This window comes from Lacerta agilis, chromosome 10 (assembly GCF_009819535.1).
Source record: "Lacerta agilis isolate rLacAgi1 chromosome 10, rLacAgi1.pri, whole genome shotgun sequence".
Classification (NCBI taxonomy): domain Eukaryota; kingdom Metazoa; phylum Chordata; class Lepidosauria; order Squamata; family Lacertidae; genus Lacerta; species Lacerta agilis.
In genome coordinates this window covers 39,858,620-39,879,725 of record NC_046321.1, presented here as the reverse complement: position 1 = coordinate 39,879,725, position 21,106 = coordinate 39,858,620, and the positions used below count along the sequence as shown (strand labels likewise).

At 40.8% G+C, this 21,106-nt stretch overlaps 1 protein-coding gene across 1 annotated transcript in view; it reads left to right on the top strand.

Moving 5' to 3' along the window:
• NAV3 (neuron navigator 3) overlaps positions 1–21,106 on the top strand; it is a 236,497-nt gene that overhangs the window by 211,804 nt on the left and 3,587 nt on the right. The window contains 10 exon segments of the mRNA XM_033163206.1: positions 5,677–5,851; positions 7,122–7,219; positions 7,844–7,939; positions 9,970–10,138; positions 11,945–12,180; positions 13,209–13,363; positions 14,520–14,591; positions 15,355–15,551; positions 17,407–17,525; positions 19,036–19,233. Of these exon segments, the coding sequence (XP_033019097.1) occupies positions 5,677–5,851; positions 7,122–7,219; positions 7,844–7,939; positions 9,970–10,138; positions 11,945–12,180; positions 13,209–13,363; positions 14,520–14,591; positions 15,355–15,551; positions 17,407–17,525; positions 19,036–19,233 (1,515 nt within the window).

Genomic DNA, 21,106 nt, shown 5'->3' with positions numbered 1-21,106 from the left:
ATTGCCAGGATTCTTCTTCTTGTTTATATACATAAAGAAAAATTTCTATTTCCGAATCTTGATGGTTGACTTCCCCTGCCTTTTCACCTTCGGTTTTAAATCCATAATCTACTTTCTTAACATCTTATCTCTGAAAAAAGAATTTAACTTCAATTAAAGATAACACAATTATCTTAATCATCATATTCTATCATAAATCTTAACAAAATATTCTTATAAAATCTAAACTTATTTCTTGTGTCCTTTATCATGCTGCTATTAACATAAAATCTCAATATCTCCTTACTTATTCAAGATAAACTTACAATTAACAACCTTCACCCTCCGATTTCAGGTACCATAACAGACCATTTAACTTTTATATTAAATACTTCACCCCACACCCCCTCTGTCCATTGTCTTTCTCTGTCTTTCGCCGGGACCAATCTTCCAGTTATCTTCTTTTCCCAGATGTCCACAGATCCAGGCAGCATTCACAACAAACTTTGCATCGAGCTTCAGGATACACATCATCTCTTTTCTGGGCTCCTCCGCTTCTTTGTACCATACTTCTTCTTCTTGTAAATATCTTAATTCCTTGTCCCTTGCCCCCGAGCTCCCACCTCGGGGTCTGGATATTGTAAATTTTACCGTTCCGGGACTGCCACCCCCAAAGAACGGTTCTTTTTCCCGGAGTCGCCCAGACATTTCAAACCATCCTTCAAGCATCCCTTCTAACTCTTTGCAAAGGTTTCCTTCCATTGTGTAAAACTTTTGAAAAGCCTCCTCTGTGGAAAGTAGATTCTTTTTATTTATTATCCCACTCAAGACTTTCAATTTCCGATTAAGCAGTTCCAGCCTCAAGACAGTAAGCATTTCTTCATCCGTTAATCCAGAGTTCAAAACAAGTTCAAACACAAAGTCCAGCATGTTGGGGGAGGGGGTGAGTGTCAAATTTCAGTTCCTGTCTCTTCCTCCCTTTGTTTCAATTGTTTCCCACATCAGTCCAAATTTTCCATCGCCATTTTTCTGAAGCCAGAGCGTAAAGACCAAAACTTTAAACGGAGATATTTTCTGCCCACTTAATCCCCAAAGGGAAATCTCAGCAGTCTCAGTTTTCAAATTTCAAACACTTTGTATCCATTACTGTAGCAGCAGTCACTTAAACTGGTTATTTTCTTTCTTTCCCGAAGGGAGGGAGGCAGGCTTCCTTTCCTCTTCCCCCCGGATCGTTCCCAAAATGTAAAAATCAGTCAAATACTCACAACCACCGGGTTCTTTAACACCATTAAAGACAGGTAGAACTTAGACGCTCATCACGGGATTTGTCGCCGCATTTGCATCCCGGTTGGGGCATGTCCCCTATAGCCCGGCTCCGTCGTCCCTTCACCCCCACTCCCCCTTTACAGGGGGAGCGAGGGAAGGGTTCAGAGCCACAATGGGCACAGCCAGGGAGCCCAGGGTGCGGGACGCTCTTCCCGCACCCCACCGGAGCCCCGCTTTGCGGTAGCGGGGCTCCAACCCCCAGGACGGACTGGGTCGCCTCACAGCCGAGGCAGCCCACGACCTCCCGCAATGGCGTCGCCGCCGGAAGTCCTCCTTCTTTGAAGTCTCTCAGCCCCACTCACCTCACAGAGTGTTTGTTGTGGGGGAGGAAGGGAAAGGAGAATGTTAGCCGCTTTGAGACTCCTTCGGGTAGTGATAAAGCGGGATATCAAATCCAAACTTCTTCTTCTTCTTCTTCTTCTTCTTCTTCTTCTTCTTCTTCTTCTTCTTCTATTTCCGGTGCTCTCCGACCCAGAAGTGGGCAGCTGCACCGCACCTTGCCAGTAAGAGCGGGCTGCTGGGGTCACCTCGGGCCTTATCCAGTCCGTAGTCCTTAGTTTGGAGACCTCTGGTCTAGGACATGGGTAGGCAAACTAAGGCCCGGGGGCTGGATGTGGCCCAATCACCTTCTCAATCCGGCCCGTGGACGGTCCGGGAATCAGTGTGTTTTTACATGAGTAGAAATGTCCTTTTATTTAAAATGCATCTCTGGGTTATTTGTGGGGCATAGGAATTTGTTCACCCCCCCCAAAAAAAAATAGTCTGGGCCCCCACAGGGTCTGAGGAACAGTGGACCGGCCCCCTATTGAAAAAGTTTGCTGACCCCTGGTCTAGGAGATGCAAATGATCATCCTCTAAAGGGATTGATAAAATGAACTAGCTGCTACACTGTTTTCCCAACATTTCCCCCTGTGGAGTCATGCAAGGAAATTAAGACCCAAATCCTGACACTAGAGATATATTTCTTTGGACTCAGCAGAGCTTGTAAGTAATTATATGTAGGCACCCAGTCCCTGAGTATTAAAATCAAATAGGTAGCTTTGTTTTACTTGAAGATGTTGGTTCCTATTAATGTTATGCTTCTGAAAAAGAAACTTCAGTCTTCTTTTTATTGCTTCACCTATCATGCATTTTAGAGTGTTTGCTGTGATTGCAGCAATATGGTTAAAGTGTCAAATTAAAGCACCCCGTAATAAGTTTTGCTGAAAAATTAGTGCAACACAGGAGTGGATAATTGGTTGCCTTCAAGACTACAGTTCCCTTCAACCCAAACAGCTTGGCCAGGAATGATGGGAGTTGTAGTTCAACAACATCTGGAGGGCTATAGATTGGTCACTGCTGATTTATCCCAATGAAAGGACAAAAAACAAACCAGTTGATTGGTGAGCTAAGCTGTTGTGATGCTGCAGAACTGTAGGTTTCTGGCTGTTGTGTTTTTAGATGAGTACGTGCAAGTTGTAAAAATGGTCACTTGAAACACATTAGGGGCCTCAACGGGAGGAAAGGGCACAATGCTGATTAGAATGCTAACGCCTAAGAGGAGGGTCGGACTGATCCAGTTGTAACTTACAGCACAGGTGACAGGAAGGGCTTGATAGCAGTAAAACAAGAAGAGACTAATTTGGCTGGTAAACAGAAACCGGAAGCAGCGACTAGTTTGGCTTGAAGACAGAGGTCTGTTATATTTTACACACACCAAGTTTATACTTGTTAATAATATTATTAGGTGTGGTTGGCATGCTGCATCTTCTGCTTTCCACATCGTGAAACTGCCTCCTGAATACTTGGATTATTTTGGGGTGGTAGATTTTCCCCATAATATTTGGAACCGTTGCATTGTATTTCAAGATGTTGTTTGTCCAGCCAAGCAGACAAGAGGTGCCAAAATGTCTGAGTGAATAGGAGGCAAGCTAGATATGACTTTAAAAGTGCCTTTGCATTTAATGTGCAGGTTTTCAAATGCAAATAGCATCAATTTGGTGTGGGTGGGTGTTTTGATACTGGACTAGAGTAGGCAGGAATGGGGAATTTAACTCTTTCCTCCTCTGTTGCTGTTGTCTTTTGCATTAAGAACACACACACACACACACCCCATTGTCACCAGTGGTTTTCTTTATTGTGTTGTATATTTAATTGTGTTTTGTTTTGTTTTGCTTTGTTTTATTCTGTGAGCCACTTTGAGAGGGCTGTGGCTTGAAAGGTGGATTAAAAATCCACATATAATAAAAATGGGGCATTTTAACTGTTCGCCATTGCCTGATTCTTTATCTTAAACATTTTCCCAACCTACCACTATAATGTAAGGACACATTTAGTGTTTTGGCTTGCAACCACAACAGAACTGAGCAGTTCTGTTCAAAACAAAAAGACAGCAAGCTATGGGTCATATAATAAGCAATGGCATATAAACCAGGAAAGGCAAAGCAGAAGCGTTCTGGGCCTTCACAAATAGCAGCAAAGATTCTAATACTAGGCCAAGCAAAACCGCCAGAAACAGTTTCAGCCACTTCCTCTGAAATGCTGCCAAGGGACACATGGTATGTTTTTCAAAGCTACATCAACAATAAGATAATGCAATGTTGCTATAGAACAGGGTTGCGTTTTAATAACTTTGGAGGGGAGTGATCACTTAGGAATCTAGGAGGTTGCCTAGCACACAGTATATGTATATATATATATATATATATATATATATATATATATATATATGTGTGTGTGTGTGTGTGTGTGTGTAATCTCAAACACACAGGCACACAGCACCCTTCCTAAACTGATCAATATACATTAGCTGGAGGGTGGGGTTATCATCAAGTGATGTGCCCACTTTCTTCTCTGCTGCTGCCACCAAAATTGGCAGAGTCTTGTAGGACCACTAAACTGGACCTTACTTTATGGATTTCTTCCATTTCCCAAAAGCTATTGCAAGAAGTTGTGCGATTTTGTAGCAAATTTAAAAAGACACCATAGCAATCTGTTGCTTGGCAGTGCTGCAATTATCCAACTGCTTAATTAGTTCCTTGCTTAATTGACCCTTTAATTTTGCTTAGCTGTCATTTTGAGTCCTCCACATCCTATTTTTACTTCCTCTTAACTTTGAAAATGTTAATGCAGGGTTTTTGTAAAAGGCTAGAGCATCAGCACACAGCTTAATCGGAAATTTGGACTTCCTTGTTTTTAGTTTGGTCTGAGGAATTCACAACTACCTGTGTTTCCATGCTATTATTGTACATTTGGTAATCACTCAACACTTCATAAGATTTAACTAGGAATGTGACATTCCTTAGGTATCTTGGCTCTTTTATTACTGTGAAACATCCCCAATCACAAGAACAGCCAAATGTATACAGCAATTCTCCTCTTTAAAGATGTTTTCCACCATGCCCGGACAATGGACCTGGCCCTCCTGTTCCCTGCCACGTGATTAACGGCATGAGTGAATGCCTGGAAAGGGCTTATTTGTGTTTTGATCCAGAGATACTTGTCCATTACTGTACAGTGGTACCTTGAGTTAAGAACTTAATTTGTTCCGGAGGTTCGTTCTTAACCTGAAACTGTTCTTAACCTGAGGTACCACTTTAGCTAATGGGGCCTCCCACTGCCGCCGTGCAATTTCTGTTCTCATCCTGAGGTAAATTTCTTAACCCGAGGTACTATTTCTGGGTTAGCAGAGTCTGTAACCTGAAGCATCTAACCTGAGGTGTCTGTAACCCAAGGTACCACTGTATTGTGAAATTGCTAAATGTAGTAGTAGGAATTCTAAAACATACATCGTAGAGATCTAGAAATGGTTAATTTCAATGTTCCAGTGTGTGTGGTGGCAAAATATGATATGTCATGATTTTAATTGAGCATGTATGAATCAACACTTATCTCCCGGCGTGCAGAAAGCTGACAAAGCTGCAATATGTTGAACTTGATTTTGTGCCATTGTAGCACTATTCTGGCCAGCCATGCTACACTGCTGGTGCTGCTCTTACATTTACTGCAGTATTTAATAAACTCTGACAGCCAGGAGACCTCTGGAATATGGGTACAGCGCAAATGTGAAGTACATGTGTATATGTGTTCATTTAAATTGCCACCAAGACACAGCCTAACTTGAGTTTTTGGGATCTGATTTTATCTTGTCTATTTGCCATGGAATTAGAGAGGTAAAATTTTATAGTGCACGCAACAATTTTGTGGCATGTTCCAAAGATGACAACAACTTAAAGTTCCAGTGGGTGTACCATACCATAGAAAATGCTGCATTGCAGATAAGTACTGTAGTTTTCTAGCTAACAAATTATGCATATCCATAATGCACCCAGCGGTATTAAATGCCCCATACCTCACCTTAAAAATGTTGATTTCTTGTGTTTTAAATGCTAGAATGAGATTGAGATATTGAAAGCAGAAAATGATCGCTTGAAGGCAGAGACTGGAAACACTGCAAAGCCAGGCCGGCCATGCTCCGAGTCCTCAAGCAGCACATCGTCCTCCTCTTCACGGCAATCTTTAGGTCTTTCTCTGAATAACTTGAACATCACTGATTCAGTAACATCAGGTAAAATACATGTTGTTATTGTTTTAATTGGCCCTACCGGATCATTTTGCTTGCATGTGCATATGCAGTTAATCCTAAATTTTGAAAGCTGTTTACTATTGGTTTGTTGGTTTGTTTTATTAAATTTGTACACCACCCTTCATCTGAAGATATCAGGGTGCTTGACAACATAAAAATACAAAATAAAAACACAAAATGCATGATAAGAACAAGAACAAAACACAAACCCATAAATCTCCTCTCCCACAGTGTGCTGAGCTAATATGGTAACACCCAGGTGGGAGATAATGAGTTCTGGGAGATAGTGTCATCTGCTCCTGGAGACAGCTTGAGAATATTATCTAGCACTTGTTTGGAAAACCACCTTGGGTGCCTTGGCAGAAAGGTGGTGTTTAAATGCAGTAAAAAAAATGGTGCCTAGGAAAAGGATGTGCAGTGCACTTGGTATACATATTTACATTTGCCAATATTTGTAATTGTGTTTTGGTGTTTTATTGTTCAGTTCTGCAAATGTTAAAATAAAGGCTTGTCACCTTCACTCACCCACTAGTTGTTTTCTGCCGTGTCTGAGACTTCAGAGGGCAGCAGCAGCGCTGGGTTGACTCCAAGGCTTCAGAATCTTTGGCAGGTGACCTTGGATTCAACCCCCCAAATAGTCTCTTATTTGAAGTCGCAGATGATGCATTGGAGTTTCATACTTGCAGGAAAACCCTAGATTCACAGAATGGAATGGAACAGGCACCATCTGTTTTTATACCTTAAAAAAAGTATAAATGTTCTGAAGTATAAAAAGCAACACTCTGGCCCTTGTAGAACCCAGGACACAAGGCATTTGTTTTGTGAGAAAACTACCTGCTCCCACCTCTGCCTGATTTTAGCATTTACTCAGATTGAGGGAAGCAGCTCAAACCAATAAGACAGAGAGAAGTCTAAAGTGCCACACCCACTGTCCAGAAGAGGAAAATCTTGGTTTATTTTTAAGCCTTTTATTTTGGTCTTTCCTTTTGGAGAAGTGATTGCTGCTCCACAGAAAATAATTCTGATATACAGGATTTTAGTGTAACCCCGACTGAGCAGTAGTGTATCAATCCCGAAACATTATGCATTGCTTTTGCCAAAAGATTAAAGGAGAAGTGGCAGCTGGAATATATATTGGGCTTATATATATTTTTAAAGTACACTTTAGAATTACAAATAAAATCAAATGGGTCTCTCTTGCCAAGCTAAGTAAATTTTAAAAGGGTGTTTTTATTTGTTTCTTGCTTGTTAGATATTTTACTTGAAGATGTTACAGATGGAACTCTCCATAAAGAAGGCCAGAATGTTAAAATTATAGTCACAATAAACAAGGGCTATGGTCGATCCAAGGTACTTTGACTTCCAGGTTTTATTGCTGTGTTCATCATCATAATTGTCCTTATGTTTCTGCTGTTACAAAGGCTGTACTACCAAGTAGTATATTCAATTAAGAGTTCAACAGGGAACATTGACCACAGCCTTTTTAATTTATCGCACCTTGTACCTGTATTTGTGTCATCCTGGCATGCCTCTAATTGATGATAAACAGCAAATTGCTCTGCTGCCTTTCCTAGAAGTTCAGGTCTATATATGTCACAGCATGCTTTTGTTAGATAGGGTATCCTTAAAGCTACTTCTGAATGAAGAGGCCTATTGTAGGCTAGACGTTAGCAGTCCCCACAAATTTGCCACAGAAGGTTTCCCATTTCAACCTTAGATCTTGCATTAGATGAAATAAAAGGTTGGCATATCACTGAACTAATTTCCAGAAATATCTGCATGCACAGCTGTATATCTTAATTAATATCTTAATTAGTATTAGGTTTGCATTAGTTTTTGTTGTGTTAACTGTGGCATATCTCAAAGGAGGATAATGTCTTCTGTGGGGAAAATATTCAGTAAGTCTTACAAAATAATACTTTAATTGTGTAAGTTCTTCCACATCTCTCTCCTGAATGCCTCTTCTCTTTACAGGAGCAAAAACTGCAGGCATATTTGATAGGATCCATTGGAGTCAGTGGTAAAACAAAATGGGATGTATTAGATGGTGTAATCAGACGGCTCTTTAAGGTAGGACTTTTTTTTTGAGTCAGTTAAGAAGGATGAGCCTAGGCTAGGTTTTGTAATGTTTGCCTGGTGTTTAATTTTCTTATTACTCGCAGCTTTGCCAAAACAAATAGATCAGGGGTTTTTGCATGCAGTGAATTGGTCCTTTTAGGAAGGTAGAGGCTCCTTTTTGACTTCTACCACTGTGAAGGAAACAGAATGCCATAGCGGGGTAGGAGAGCTGAAAATAATGCTAATTTATTTCACATCTGGCAACCAACGTGCCCCTTTGGTTTCAGTTAGTACATGGCTGGACGAGTCTAAAAAGCCTGGGACACAAATTTTCATGGCCTTCTAGCGGCTACAGTGGCTTATTTACCAAGTAATGTATTTAGCATTACTGGAAGTGTATACTGTACTTGATTCTGACCAAACTAAGCCTCCTCATGTTTGCTCTACAACCCCACTCCAACCCATTCAATACAGGTCACCATGGGGCCTCATATTTTGCAGTGTTTATGGACAGCCAGCTGACTGAAGTAGCACTTTTAGTCTAACTCCACAGCAGGGCTGTAGCTAGGGAGTGGTGAGGTGGGTCCCTACCAGGGGTGCAGGCGATGGGGAGGGCAGCACAAAATCTGCTAAAAATATGTCCATAAATATTGATTATTGCCTCATAAGAAATGGTTTTTAATAGAGGATGAATTGGATGGGTGGGGGGGGGTGGAGGAGAAGCGGAAAGAAGAGCTAATTTGTCCATGGCTAGGGGGCACAATCTGGATGGTTCTGCCAGGGGTGCAAGATCGCCTAGCTACAGCTCTGTTCCCCAGTGCCCCCCAGGCCAGGAAGGCTGGAGCTTGGGTAGAAGCAGATGCTTCAGCAATGGAGCAAATCAGATTGGTGGCTTATATAGGAGCTGGCTGTGTCACACCCATTCCTGGCTCTCATGTCAGGCTTGGTCTGAGCAGCTGTTTCCATGCACTTACCCTTTTCACACAGCCTCATGCGCAGCTAGCCAGCCACTCTATTGGTGGCTCTAAACTTCCTGCCTGGATCTCCATCCCCTCTGTTTGTGTTGCCCTGGGGAAGATGGAGAGGATTGTCTGGAGCCAACCAAAAACAAATGCAGCTGCTGTGAAGACCCCATTTCTGGGCCAGGGATATCCTTATCTGATGACTCCTCAGAGTCATTGGCAGTGTGAAGATCTGCTGCAAAATTAATTTTTCTGCTATACAGCTAGTGTAAAATTTGAATTTGTCACTCCTTAGACCAGAAATATTGATTAGTTTTACAACATCCAACTTTGTAAAAATCCATTTTTCTGCTTAGGATGGGCTATTCCCTCTGTGCCTTGACGCTATCAGAATTGTGATATACATATATATTGAGGTCAATGTACACAGAAACAAAATGTTTGCCTTTAAATGGAATGTGAGTATCTACACATCCATGGGGGAGAAGCTAGTGTAGAAATTGAACCTGTGTTCTTTCATGATGTTCTTTAGGATGTCATAAAATTCTTTCTCGGGGTATGTCTGCACAACATACATACTCAAAATTTCCTTCATCCATTGAAGCTTATTGTTCATAAAATGGCTAGCAACATTTTATCTAAAATTCTGATGATCTCAGAAAACCAGTTGCTAAGCTGGAATGCAAACCACACATTCTCTTGGAAGCAAGATAGGCAATGTGCCAACTTGGATACTTAATGTGCAGCCAAATTCCCAGTTCAGCTCTTCTCTTGTTTAAAGTATTGTTAAGTCCCTTCTTTAATCTGATTCCCTTTTATTCATTGCTTCATGAGCTGCTCTGTATTTCATATATTTTATGTTATGGTAAATGTCAGAATGTCTGAAGATTGTATGAGCCCCAGTGGGAAATATATAAAAAAATGCTTTCTGACATTTACACCTAAAGCATAGTGAGTGCTCTTTATCTGTAAATGATGGGAATGAGTGTGACATTTAAACAAGTGGGTGCATTTAATTCTTCTATCCTTGTGTCGCATATAATGGCCGCTGCATATGTATTTTGTCTTTTCTCATTTCAGGAATATGTTTTCCGAGTGGATCCAGCTACTAGCCTTGGTTTAGGTTCAGACTGTATTGCTAGTTATTGTATAGGTGATGTCATTCGATCCCAAAGCCAAGAAGTGCCTGAATTGCTACCTTGTGGGTATCTGGTTGGAGATAATAATATAATCACTGTGAACCTTAAAGGTAAAATTACACTATATTTTATTCCCTTCCTCTGCATGTATTTTCCTCCTTGAAACTTTTTTAAGCACAGTATAATTCCTTTATCTTACAAGCACATACATGCTCTTGGGTAGCATCCCAGTTGTCTTACTAAATTTACAGCTATAAGTAAAGTTAACCATGCAAAATGAGCTTCTGAATTTATGGGATGCCTAAAGCGAGCTTAGACCTCTTTTTGGTAGCTGTCCATAAATATTGTTGTGATGTTTTTGGGGGGTGGGGGTTAGGCTGAATGCCTGGGCCTCCTTATTTCTGTATCCAGCACAGATTTAATTGGTGGAATAGCCAGGCCAGCCTAGGTGATGGGCCATTAAAAGAACAAAAGAAAGGTGATCTGTGCCAGATGCCAAATGGGTGGGGCCCCTCCTCCAACGCTCATTTAGAAGGTCAGAGCCTGAGTTTTTAGGGCAGAATTTGCTGCTTTGTGATATGGAGACTAGAGGAAAAAGCAGAGGGCCAGAGAGCAGTGTTCGATTTCCGTTTGAATCGAAGGCTGAAGCTATGGGAGAAGCAATACCCTTTTGGGGTGTTAACACAGTACTGTGAACCCCTCCATCATAGGCTCGGGTTGTATAGATGTGTAAACAAACCATATATCATAAAGACACCCACAATATATCATAGAATCATAGAGTTGGAAGAGACCACAAGGGCCATCCAGTCCAACCCCCTGCCAAGCAGGAAGCACCATCAAAGCATTCCTGACAGATGGCTGTCAAGCCTCCGCTTAAAGACCTCCAAAGAAGGAGACTCCACCACACTCCTTGGCAGCAAATTCCATATTTGCTATGTCTGATTCCCAAAAGGAAACACAAATGGGGATAAGCATCTGAAACCCCTGGAATATCAGAGATTAGGGTGGCATGTAACAATATTTATCGTATTCAAAATCTGTATCATGCCATCTGGTGTTTTTATAGTTAATATGTACATGTTAAGGTCCTTTTCCATCCAAAGGAGTTATGTGGCAGCAGCCACATTTCTTTTAAATATGTAATCCCCTCAACCCATATGACCTCAGCCTACCACATCATGAGTAAATGTGATAACACTGGGGACGGGGGGGGGTGTATATAGAGAATAATTTAGTGACGAGTGGAGAGGATGCATTTGTGTAGTTTTGAGATGAGTTATATTCAAGCTTTCAAGCTTCAAGAACTCTTGCACCCATAACACTTCGCCACCTTAGACTGATGATAACTTGCTTTGCATCTAAAACTAGTACAGAAGAGGACTTTAATATAACAAAGAACGGTTAGAATTCCAAATCAATCACTTCAGACAGGGACTTTAAATATTTCATATAGCCATGGGGGCATTCTATTTTCAGGGTCTTCAAAAAGGCTTTGTGTCATTTGGTGTGATATCTCTCTCCTGCTAACCCTTGCTGCTGTCGCTTTGACCTTTTTCTTTTAAATGCCTCAAACATTTCAGATATACATCACTGCCTCAATGAGTTTTCGCTTCACATTTGCTTTGATTACATTGCTACCACTCATTGAGTCATGTGGCGAAGGCACTGTTTAATCTTTTTTTGGCCCCAAGGAAAGGTCTGTGCACTTCCAGTGCTTTTCGGATGCTGGAAGAAAGGTTTGTATTAAGGGCATTTACTTGCTGTCAACATTTCGAAAACTAGAAGGAGGGGGGAGCAAGTATTAAAAGTTCCTTCTCTTAAATAATTCCATGTTTTGCCAAAAACAACGAGACAGAAAAAAATAGATTTCCTCTCTTCACCCCCACCCTTTCTTCTCCCCCCCTAATTTTCAGGAGTAGAAGAAAATAGTTTGGACAGCTTTGTGTTTGATACATTAATTCCCAAACCAATTAGCCAACGGTACTTTAATTTACTGATGGAGCATCACAGAATTATCCTGTCAGGACCTAGTGGCACTGGGAAGACCTATTTAGCCAACAGGCTTGCGGAATATGTGATAACGAAGTCTGGCAGGAAAAAAATGGAAGATGCCATTGCTACTTTTAATGTAGATCACAAATCAAGCAAGGTAAGACATAAAAAGAACCAACAGCTATCAACTGTACAATTTTTAAGAAACTGCAGATGTTTCATTACATGCCATGGACTTATGTAATTGATGATGTTTCCTTTGGTTCTTTTTATTTTTTATTTAGGATTTCCCAGCATAGTCTAAATACAGTAGCCATTTGTGATTGCAAATGCTTACAAATAAATCAAGGTGTTTTGTCAGCATCAGTTAGCATATTCAAAGTTAAATCTCCAATCTCTGCTTTTTTTAAAAAAAAAAAACATTTATTCAAAACCATTCAGAATATGGAATTTTTCAGTATTCACAGTGGATCAAAAATGACACAGTCAGAAACTTGCAATATAGGGTATATACCTTATCATCCCGCCATTTTCATGCTTTCTGTCATATTAGAAAGACTGTGCCAGTGTTGGTGTACATGAAAAAAATAATCTGTCTTCAAAAACTTAACCAACACACTCATACATTGTATATTTGATGCCCCACCTAATTCACAAGCTGCAGCTTTTTATAGAAAATGAATTACTTTGATGGAGGAAATTCTTCCATCTTACCTAGAAAGTGAATGAGTAATTCCATTGCTCATTCAGTTGTATTATGGAAGGTGAAATTGGAATCCGCCAACTTGTGCCATCTCTAGCCTCCACATGTCCAGCAAAGGATGTAAAAGCAGGTTCTACATACATACAACTCTGTGGAGGGGCACTTCCACTCAGAAACCCTGCATGAAGCTCCTTTCACACCTCCTTCTGAATGAACATAGGTCAGGGTGGGACAAGCAAATACAAACCAACTCTCTTAGGCGTAATACGTGGTTCAGATGGTTAGACTTAACTAGGATCCTGTTTCTGAAAATCATTTTTTTTTTAAAAGGAAAAAAGAAAAGGATGCTCAGAGCAGGTACCTCAGGCTGACATTGTCAAAAATGGTTTAAGCAGCAATTGGTTTTAGTGGAAGCTTCACAACTGTGAGGGTGTTAGTTGAGCATCTTCTGTTTTACTGGGTTATTCCTTCTTTTCTTTAAGGATGTGCAACAATACCTTGCCAATTTGGCTGAACAATGCAGTGCTGATAACAGTAGTGCTGACCTTCCTGTGGTAATAATTCTTGACAACCTCCATCATGTTGGTTCTTTGAGTGACATCTTCAATGGTTTCCTCAACTGTAAATACAACAAATGGTAGGTTTGCTCTTTACCTTGTTTTGAATATTCTGAGTGTAAGTCATTGGTGTGGTACAGGTTGCTGGCTGGAGCTGATGGGAGTTTTAATCCAAAAAGCTTTAAAGCATTTATTTGTGCATGTCACACCACAATTAAATAAGAACCTGTATTCTCAATAGCAGTGTAAGCTTAATATTCTGCTATCATAGATATGGCTGTTATAAATTGCTGTCACTTCAAATAAGCACTTCGTACGATTTCATATAAGTAACTTCACCCTATAAATTCATATGAACAAGCATAGCTTGTCTCTAAGATCTTCGCAACAGTGACAAGCTATGCTTGTTTATGAGTCCAGTTAGCATGTACTTCTACATTATAGAATCCAAGCCCTGCTAGCCTAGAATGAAATGAAACTGATCAGGGCCTGCTGTCTGCAGGTGTGTCCCAGGGCCATTACACACCCATTTTAGAGAGAGGACAGAAGTGAAGGTAACACCTGATAAAGCAGTAGAGTGGCAACAGTGAGAAAAAGATGACGTTGCAGTGTATGGTAGAAATAAGCTCAGCTGAGTCATTGCTCAGCTCTGACACACACAAAATTCCTTTATGCAATGCAAATTAAGACAATGTAAAATGAATAGAAGGAAGATGACATTAAAAATGAACATTCTTGGTCATTAGATCTTCAGAGGCCTTTCTCTTGCTGCCCCGCCTTTGATAGTTAGGGAGTGACAACCAGAGAGAGAACTGGTTTCTTTGTGACACTGACAGACAGGTAGACAGGGTAGGTAGCATTTGGGAGACAGACCAGTAGATGTCAGGTCAAAACATTGTATTCATTTTTGGCCATGTTTTTATTTTTACTTACTTATTACATATATACTCCATGTTTTTGTTTAAAAAATGATAAAGACCAATAACAAGAAAACTCAAAGTATAACAATAACTAATGTTGCAATAAATATCATCGGGGGGTGGGGGGATAAACAATGATTTTAGCGTTTTTATTTTCATGCTGCAAAAGCATAGTTTTCCTGAATTTGATATTTTATCATATTTAATGGTGATTTTATGTTGGGATTTTTTCCAATTCCACCTAACATTTAAAAGCAAATAAATGACAAGATGTAAATGTGTTAAATTAATTGGCAGCTCTTGTTTATTTCTGTAGTCCCTATATTATTGGAACCATGAACCAGGGAGTTTCATCTTCACCTAACCTTGAACTGCATCAAAACTTCAGGTAAAAAAAACGTGTTTAAAAATGCTTCTTCTGATCTAGGTTTAAACCTTTGAGGTCATAGAAAGCCACCATGTAGATATGTTTCCAGATAGTCCTAAAATAAAATGAAAGTTAAATGCCAAGTGGGGTTTAGTAACATGTGAAAGGAGACCATGCCTTTTCACCACATTTACAAGGCACTAGGGTGGTAAAACTGCTGTGCACTCTGTCCAAATAGTTTGGGATACTGATGCCAAAAAGGTCACCTTTGCAAGGTTGTGGGGGGGAATATGTGGATAGATAAATAGACAGACATTGCATCAAATTTTTACCTTTCTCGCTGAGCTTTGGGCCTGATATTGAAGAGAATCTATGAGTTATGAGGAAGAAATTTAAGAATCATGCTCCTTGTGGCAGTTCTACTATCTAGCTCAGCAGCTTGTTTACAGACAGTGGCCAACCAAGTGCCACAGGCAAGCTCAAGAAGGGCTCACCATCCCCCGTTGATAATTCCTAGCATCTGGTAGTCAGAGATACACTATCTCTGAACACAGAGGATGCTGTCAGGTCTCCTAGAGGACTGAAGCCCAAATCTTCCACGTAATTGTTTCATATTTTATTTTTATCCATTTAAGCTTGTGCATATCACATTGGCCGATGATAATAATATTGTTTGTAGCTTAATTATGCAGTATGGGAAGAGGTGCTATCCATCCATTTTAGTGGATTGCCCAGAGTTCCTGTAATGTGAATACATTCTTTAACTGATTCTTTGCCTGCATAGGTGGGTGCTGTGTGCCAACCACATGGAGCCTGTCAAAGGGTTCTTATCCAGGTATCTGAGAAGGAAACTGATTGAGACAGAAATAGAGAGGAACGCACGCAATAATGACCTCATCAAAATAATTGACTGGATTCCGAAGACATGGCATCATCTGAACAGCTTCTTAGAAACGCACAGTTCTTCTGATGTAACCATCGGTGAGGCCTTTCTTCAATTAATAGCGCAAATTATGAGACAAAAACGGGATCTTGAGGCTTATCTAAACTTACAGGCTTAACGTGAGTCTGCTTCACTGATGTCAAATTAATTGGCAGCTGACCTTTTGTGCTCAAGCAAAACATCTAGGAGTGGATAGAGCTGGAGCTTGGGTTGGCAAACTTGGTAATGCTGCTTATAGTTAAAAAAAAATCCTACTAAAATGAAAAGGACATGTTAATTGCTCACTCATGCTACACAACTGCAGTTTGCTAGTTGAGTTTTTTTCTTCCTTTGTCCTTTTCCTGCTTGTCCATTTTTCAAAAGGTTTCTGGGATTCTTTCTAACTTTCCGCCCCTTTAACATATTTCCCGTTGTTCTCTGACTTTCATTAGCACAGTACTAGTGCACAGCTGTAGATTTCTTTCACAAATGAAAACAGGGATATCAGCCAAGAGAGTCGAGCAAGAGGGCATTGTGAACAAATCCACAAGACTGCCATTACTTCAACATGATCTGTGGTTGTTTTAAGAACTGAGATGTAACCCACCCCCATTTTCTCAGGCCCATTCATCTGCCATGAAAGTGGGGTGGGTGGCACTGGAAGAGGAGTGCGGGGGGAGCTCACTGCCCCTGGCAGCTTGATCCTGGTGGGGTGCCATCACGGCTGGCCCCCTGCCCACACTGGTGCCACACCCCTGTGGCGGTGCACCATGCCCCCAGGACGCGCGCCAGCCCCGCCCCCGTCTGCTCTCTGCCCCCTGGTGCCGGAGCATGAAGCTCCGCCACTGGGTGGGTGGATAAATATTTAGTGACTTGTGAATGGCTTTCTTTTTAAAGAATAAATAAACAGGGAAAATATGATGTGTGGGAGGGGTTCTCCCCTTCTTCTTTTTAAGGCACAGCAATAACAACAAAAATGGTGGATGGTGTTTCAGGAGAAAGCTCAGCTAGTGCAGTTGAATTTGTGGTCAGAACATCCCTGGGAATGTCCTAGCCTGAAAGTGACTAAAGCATTGTAATAATAACTCAGTTTTCCTTAGCACTAAACTATGCTTTATTGTTCCTCTATGATGTCAAATACACTAAGTCAATGGTAATCAGAGGGCCATGATCCATCTGCCACTGTTGGCCCTCTGTGACATCAAAGCATGGCAGCCAATGACATTAAGAGAAGCACTGCAGGACAGATAAGACTAAGATAGGCAACATAATTTTACATTTTTAAAAGAGAGAGATTTTTAAAATTCAGCTTTTCTCTATAAGCATTCCCAATTGGCCACAATTTACTTCGACATTTGCCATGTAGCAGCTGGCAGCTGCTGCAACATAGACAAGCAAGTGAAATAAGTTCAGCATATTTATGTAACAGCATGCCTTGCTTTCAGAAGAAATGAGTATAGTATTGTGTCATTTCTCCCAACATAAACAAACACAATATAGAACCTATGAAGTTTGATTTTAATAAAAGCAGAGCTCATATTTGCTATGTTGCAAACTTCCAAAATAATGCCAGATATTGCTCCTCTTCTTCTTCTTCTTCTTTTACAAAACATGTTGTCATATCTTATGTACAAGTAGCAAACTAAATGCAGGAAAATGCCACTATCTGTTTTGAAGAATTGTTTGAATAGCCCTCATTGTGTATATGGAATGTTTACTTCAGGGGTGGGAAATCTGCCACCGACCATGTGTGATTGGACTCCAACTCCTATCAACCCCTTCCAGCATGGCCAGTGGTCAGGGATAATGGGAGCTGTAGTCCAACAACATCAGGGGGGCCATAATATCCCCCCTGTCTGCTTTGAACAGCTTGCTGAGTTCATGTTTTCTAACAAAAAATATTTCCTGTCTCAGGTCCTCGCCTTTTTCTGCCCTGCCCTATAGACGTTGATGGTTCCAGAGTGTGGTTCACAGACCTCTGGAATTATTCCTTGGTACCATATATTATGGAAGCTGTGAGAGAAGGACTTCAGGTAAGACTTTAAACAGATGCCAACATTGTAGAAAGCATATGCATTTCCCAATGGATAATTTTACTTTTTTTATAAGACACTTCTGGCATGATCTGTGACAGAGGGACACTGAAATATATCTGCATCAGCTTTTTGTGCCCATTTTCATCCTCTTGCTGCATGCTACATATCTGGAAGAGAATGAATTCCTTCTAAATTTAGAGCTTCATTTTAACAATCCTTTGTGCTTAATTAAGAAAGAAGAAGAGGGAGAAAGAGACAAAATTACTTTTATGTATTTAGTGGTTTATTGCCTGAATGGCTTTTGCATAGGAGAGAGGTGGTGGTTCTGGCAATGTGAAATTTTGAAGTATTCATTATTTCATTCTCAGACTGAACCCTGGGTTTATAAACTTCTGGTTATGGCACCATAATCACTAAAAGTGATCTAGTTATATTGGCAACTAGCACTCATCCAAAATATTAACTACTTCAATTTTTTTCATCATTGAGAGGTAGTGAGGTGTAATGCTTAGAGCACTGGACTATGACCTGGGAAGCCACAGTTCAAATCCCCTCTTGGCCATGAAGCACGCTGGGTAACTTCGGACCAATTACTGCCTTTCAGCCTAACCTACCTCACAGGGTTGTTGTGAGGCTTACTTGAGGAGGGGGAGAGAACAATGTACGCCACCTTGAGCAACTTTGAGAAAAAAGTGGGATATAAATGCAATAAAAGAATACATCAATTGTAACATGTTAATTATAAAGATACTGGCATGTCAGTAAGTCACAATTGAAGCATCTTGAATTGTTTAAATATTACACTGGATTTTCAAACATCCTTTCAAGAAAGATTCCAATACAAAATAGGAGCAGCATCTACAACCATCCAAGGACACTAAAACGGTGTCTTCGTGGCACTGAGCATTTCAGGCTTATAAAATACAACTATTATGTGGTCAAACTATGCATTGTGCCAAGTGTTGTGTTGTATTTAAAACAAAAGTGGAGCTGATCAGGATAGGGACTGTGGGACGTGGGAATTTAAGCCTGTGATCCCCTGCCCTAGACAAAACTGCTTCCCTTCTGACCGTATCTATATATCGGCCAAAAATGTGTGTGTATTTTGGGTTGGGAGGAATTTTGAGGTTATGGAGACATGAAACTTACTGGCATTATTCACTATTGACAGCTGCCATTTTTCTTCCCCAGAAAAGGCTGGAAGAGCACTATATCATGGCATCATTCAGATGTTTCTGGGGAGAAATGACAGTATCCATTGGAAGCTGCCAATCACTCCCCCCACCCTACATGCCATCATTCTGGGGAGGAAAAAAAATTGCCTGCCAGTCCCAGTGAGGTTGAGTTCCTATCACCTGGAAATGCAAAAGGGGGAGTTAATGAACCTCGTCCCATTTTGTTGTCAAGCAACAAATTTGGGCCAAAAGGTCTTGCACTACCATGCTGAACATTCTCCAACTGAAATGAAAAAACCCATTTGTTTTTCTATTTTGCAATGGACACTTAGATGTATGGCAAACGAGCACCTTGGGAAGATCCTTCAAAGTGGATAGCAGATACTTGTCCATGGAGTTCACTGCAGCATGATTGGTCATCATTGCTTCAGTTGAGACCTGAAGATGTTGGTTATGAAGGTTATGCATCTGCCAAAGAAGGAACCACTTCAAAGCACATTCCACAGACCGATTCAGAAGGAGATCCTTTGGTAAAATTATTATTATTACTATGTTATTATTATTGGTGAGAGCGGCCATCTACTCACACAGCAGGGTTTATCCTTCCTCTCTATTCCCCTGTAGCCCCCTCATAAACCACCCAAAACTGTTCCAGAGGATTAAGGGAACCTCCAGAGCATATTTGGGGGCTGGAGGGGAGAGAAGAGAAAGCAGAAATTCAGTTAAGCAATCAGTTTTGCTTTACACAAGTAGGTGGACATTGCCTTATGGAAGTATGTAGACATGTTTTTCTTCTTCAGCAAGTACAAGTCAAAAAGGTGGTTGGCTATTTATAATCAAATTCTGCTTAACTGTCACAGCTCTCCAATTAAACACCACATTGCACTTTCTAGACTGTTTTTTCTGCTCACTCCTTTTTTGACTCCCTTCTTTCCATACTATGCTGTCTCTGCTCTTTCCTGCACCCCCATCATTCCTTGCTTTCAGTTAACTTTCTACTTTCTCCTCGACTCACTTGTTTTATGTTGGGCCCAGCTTCCTGATCTTTTATTTCAATATAATTACTTGAGGTTTAAAAATCACCCTTACTCCCCAAGTAGCTTGCCCAGAATCATGAGTAGGAAATTCTCATGCACAATGGGTTTTTTCAGCTGGAACTCCAGTGGGCGCCATAGTCATAAAAGAACAAGGGAGATGTTCATGCTGAGTTCCAGCACTTCTTTTTCTAGAAAAAAAATAGCATTGCTCATGCATATATATACTTTTCCTCCAAATAGTCTGGGGTTACTATATGGTTGCTTTAAATTGTCATCTGCCTCTATAGAGTGTACCCAAGATAATATTGGTGTCTATTCACCATATAAGGGACGCGGGTGGTGCTCTGGTCTAAACCATTGAGCCTAGGGCATGCCGATTGGAAGGTTGGCGGTTTGAATCCCCGCAACAGGGTGAGCTCCCGTTGTTTGGTCCCTGCTCCTGCCAACCTGGCAGTTCAAAAGCACGTCAAAGTGCAAGTAGATAAATAGGTACCGCTCTGGTGGGAAGATAAACGGTGTTTCCATGCGCTGCTCTGGCTTCACCAGAAGCGGCTTAGTCATGCTGGCCACGTGACCCGGAAAAACTGTCTGCGGACAAACGGCGGCTCCCTCAGCCAGTAAAGCGAGATGAGCGCCACAACCCCAGAGTCATTCGCGACTGGACTTAACTGTCAGGGGGTCCTTTACCTTTACCCTTTATTCACCATATACTGCCATAAAAAGGATCTAATCAGATTATACAGGACTTGTGCCTGAATGTAACTAGTCTTCTTAGCTTCACATTAAGGAGTTATCATCTCAGGATATCAGTCTATTTCTATGCCAATTGCAAACATTTTGACCTAACCTCCTAATAACCCATCACAATTTAAGAGTGAACAAGAATAAAGGGGGGGAAGCCCCATAAATCCAGGTGAATATTAGAGGTGTAGTGGGGAGAGATCCTGAGAAGTAGCTTGATTAAAAAGGCTGGATCTGCCCTTACACCACTTTAGTGGTATTTTATTTCTATATTTATTTTTAATAATTGTGAACCATTTCTATTCTATTTTTTAAAGGAACTGAAGGCAGCTAAAAAAAAACCAGTAGCAAAGCAATATAAAATAAAACCACTACCAAAATTCCACCAACCTCCCCCCCCCCCACAATCAAAATGTTAACTTATATAAACAAGGTGCACAACATTATTCAACCCAAAGACTTGTGGCTAGCAACCTATATAGCCTGCAGGGTGGTACTATATGGTTGTGGCCACTGTAAAGCTAATAAGACCCACATAAATCTGAGAAGAAGGTACTGGGGCAAGAGAAAGCACATAACCTACTTTTCTTTGCTCGGAAAAACCAAAGCACTTCGTTTCAAATAA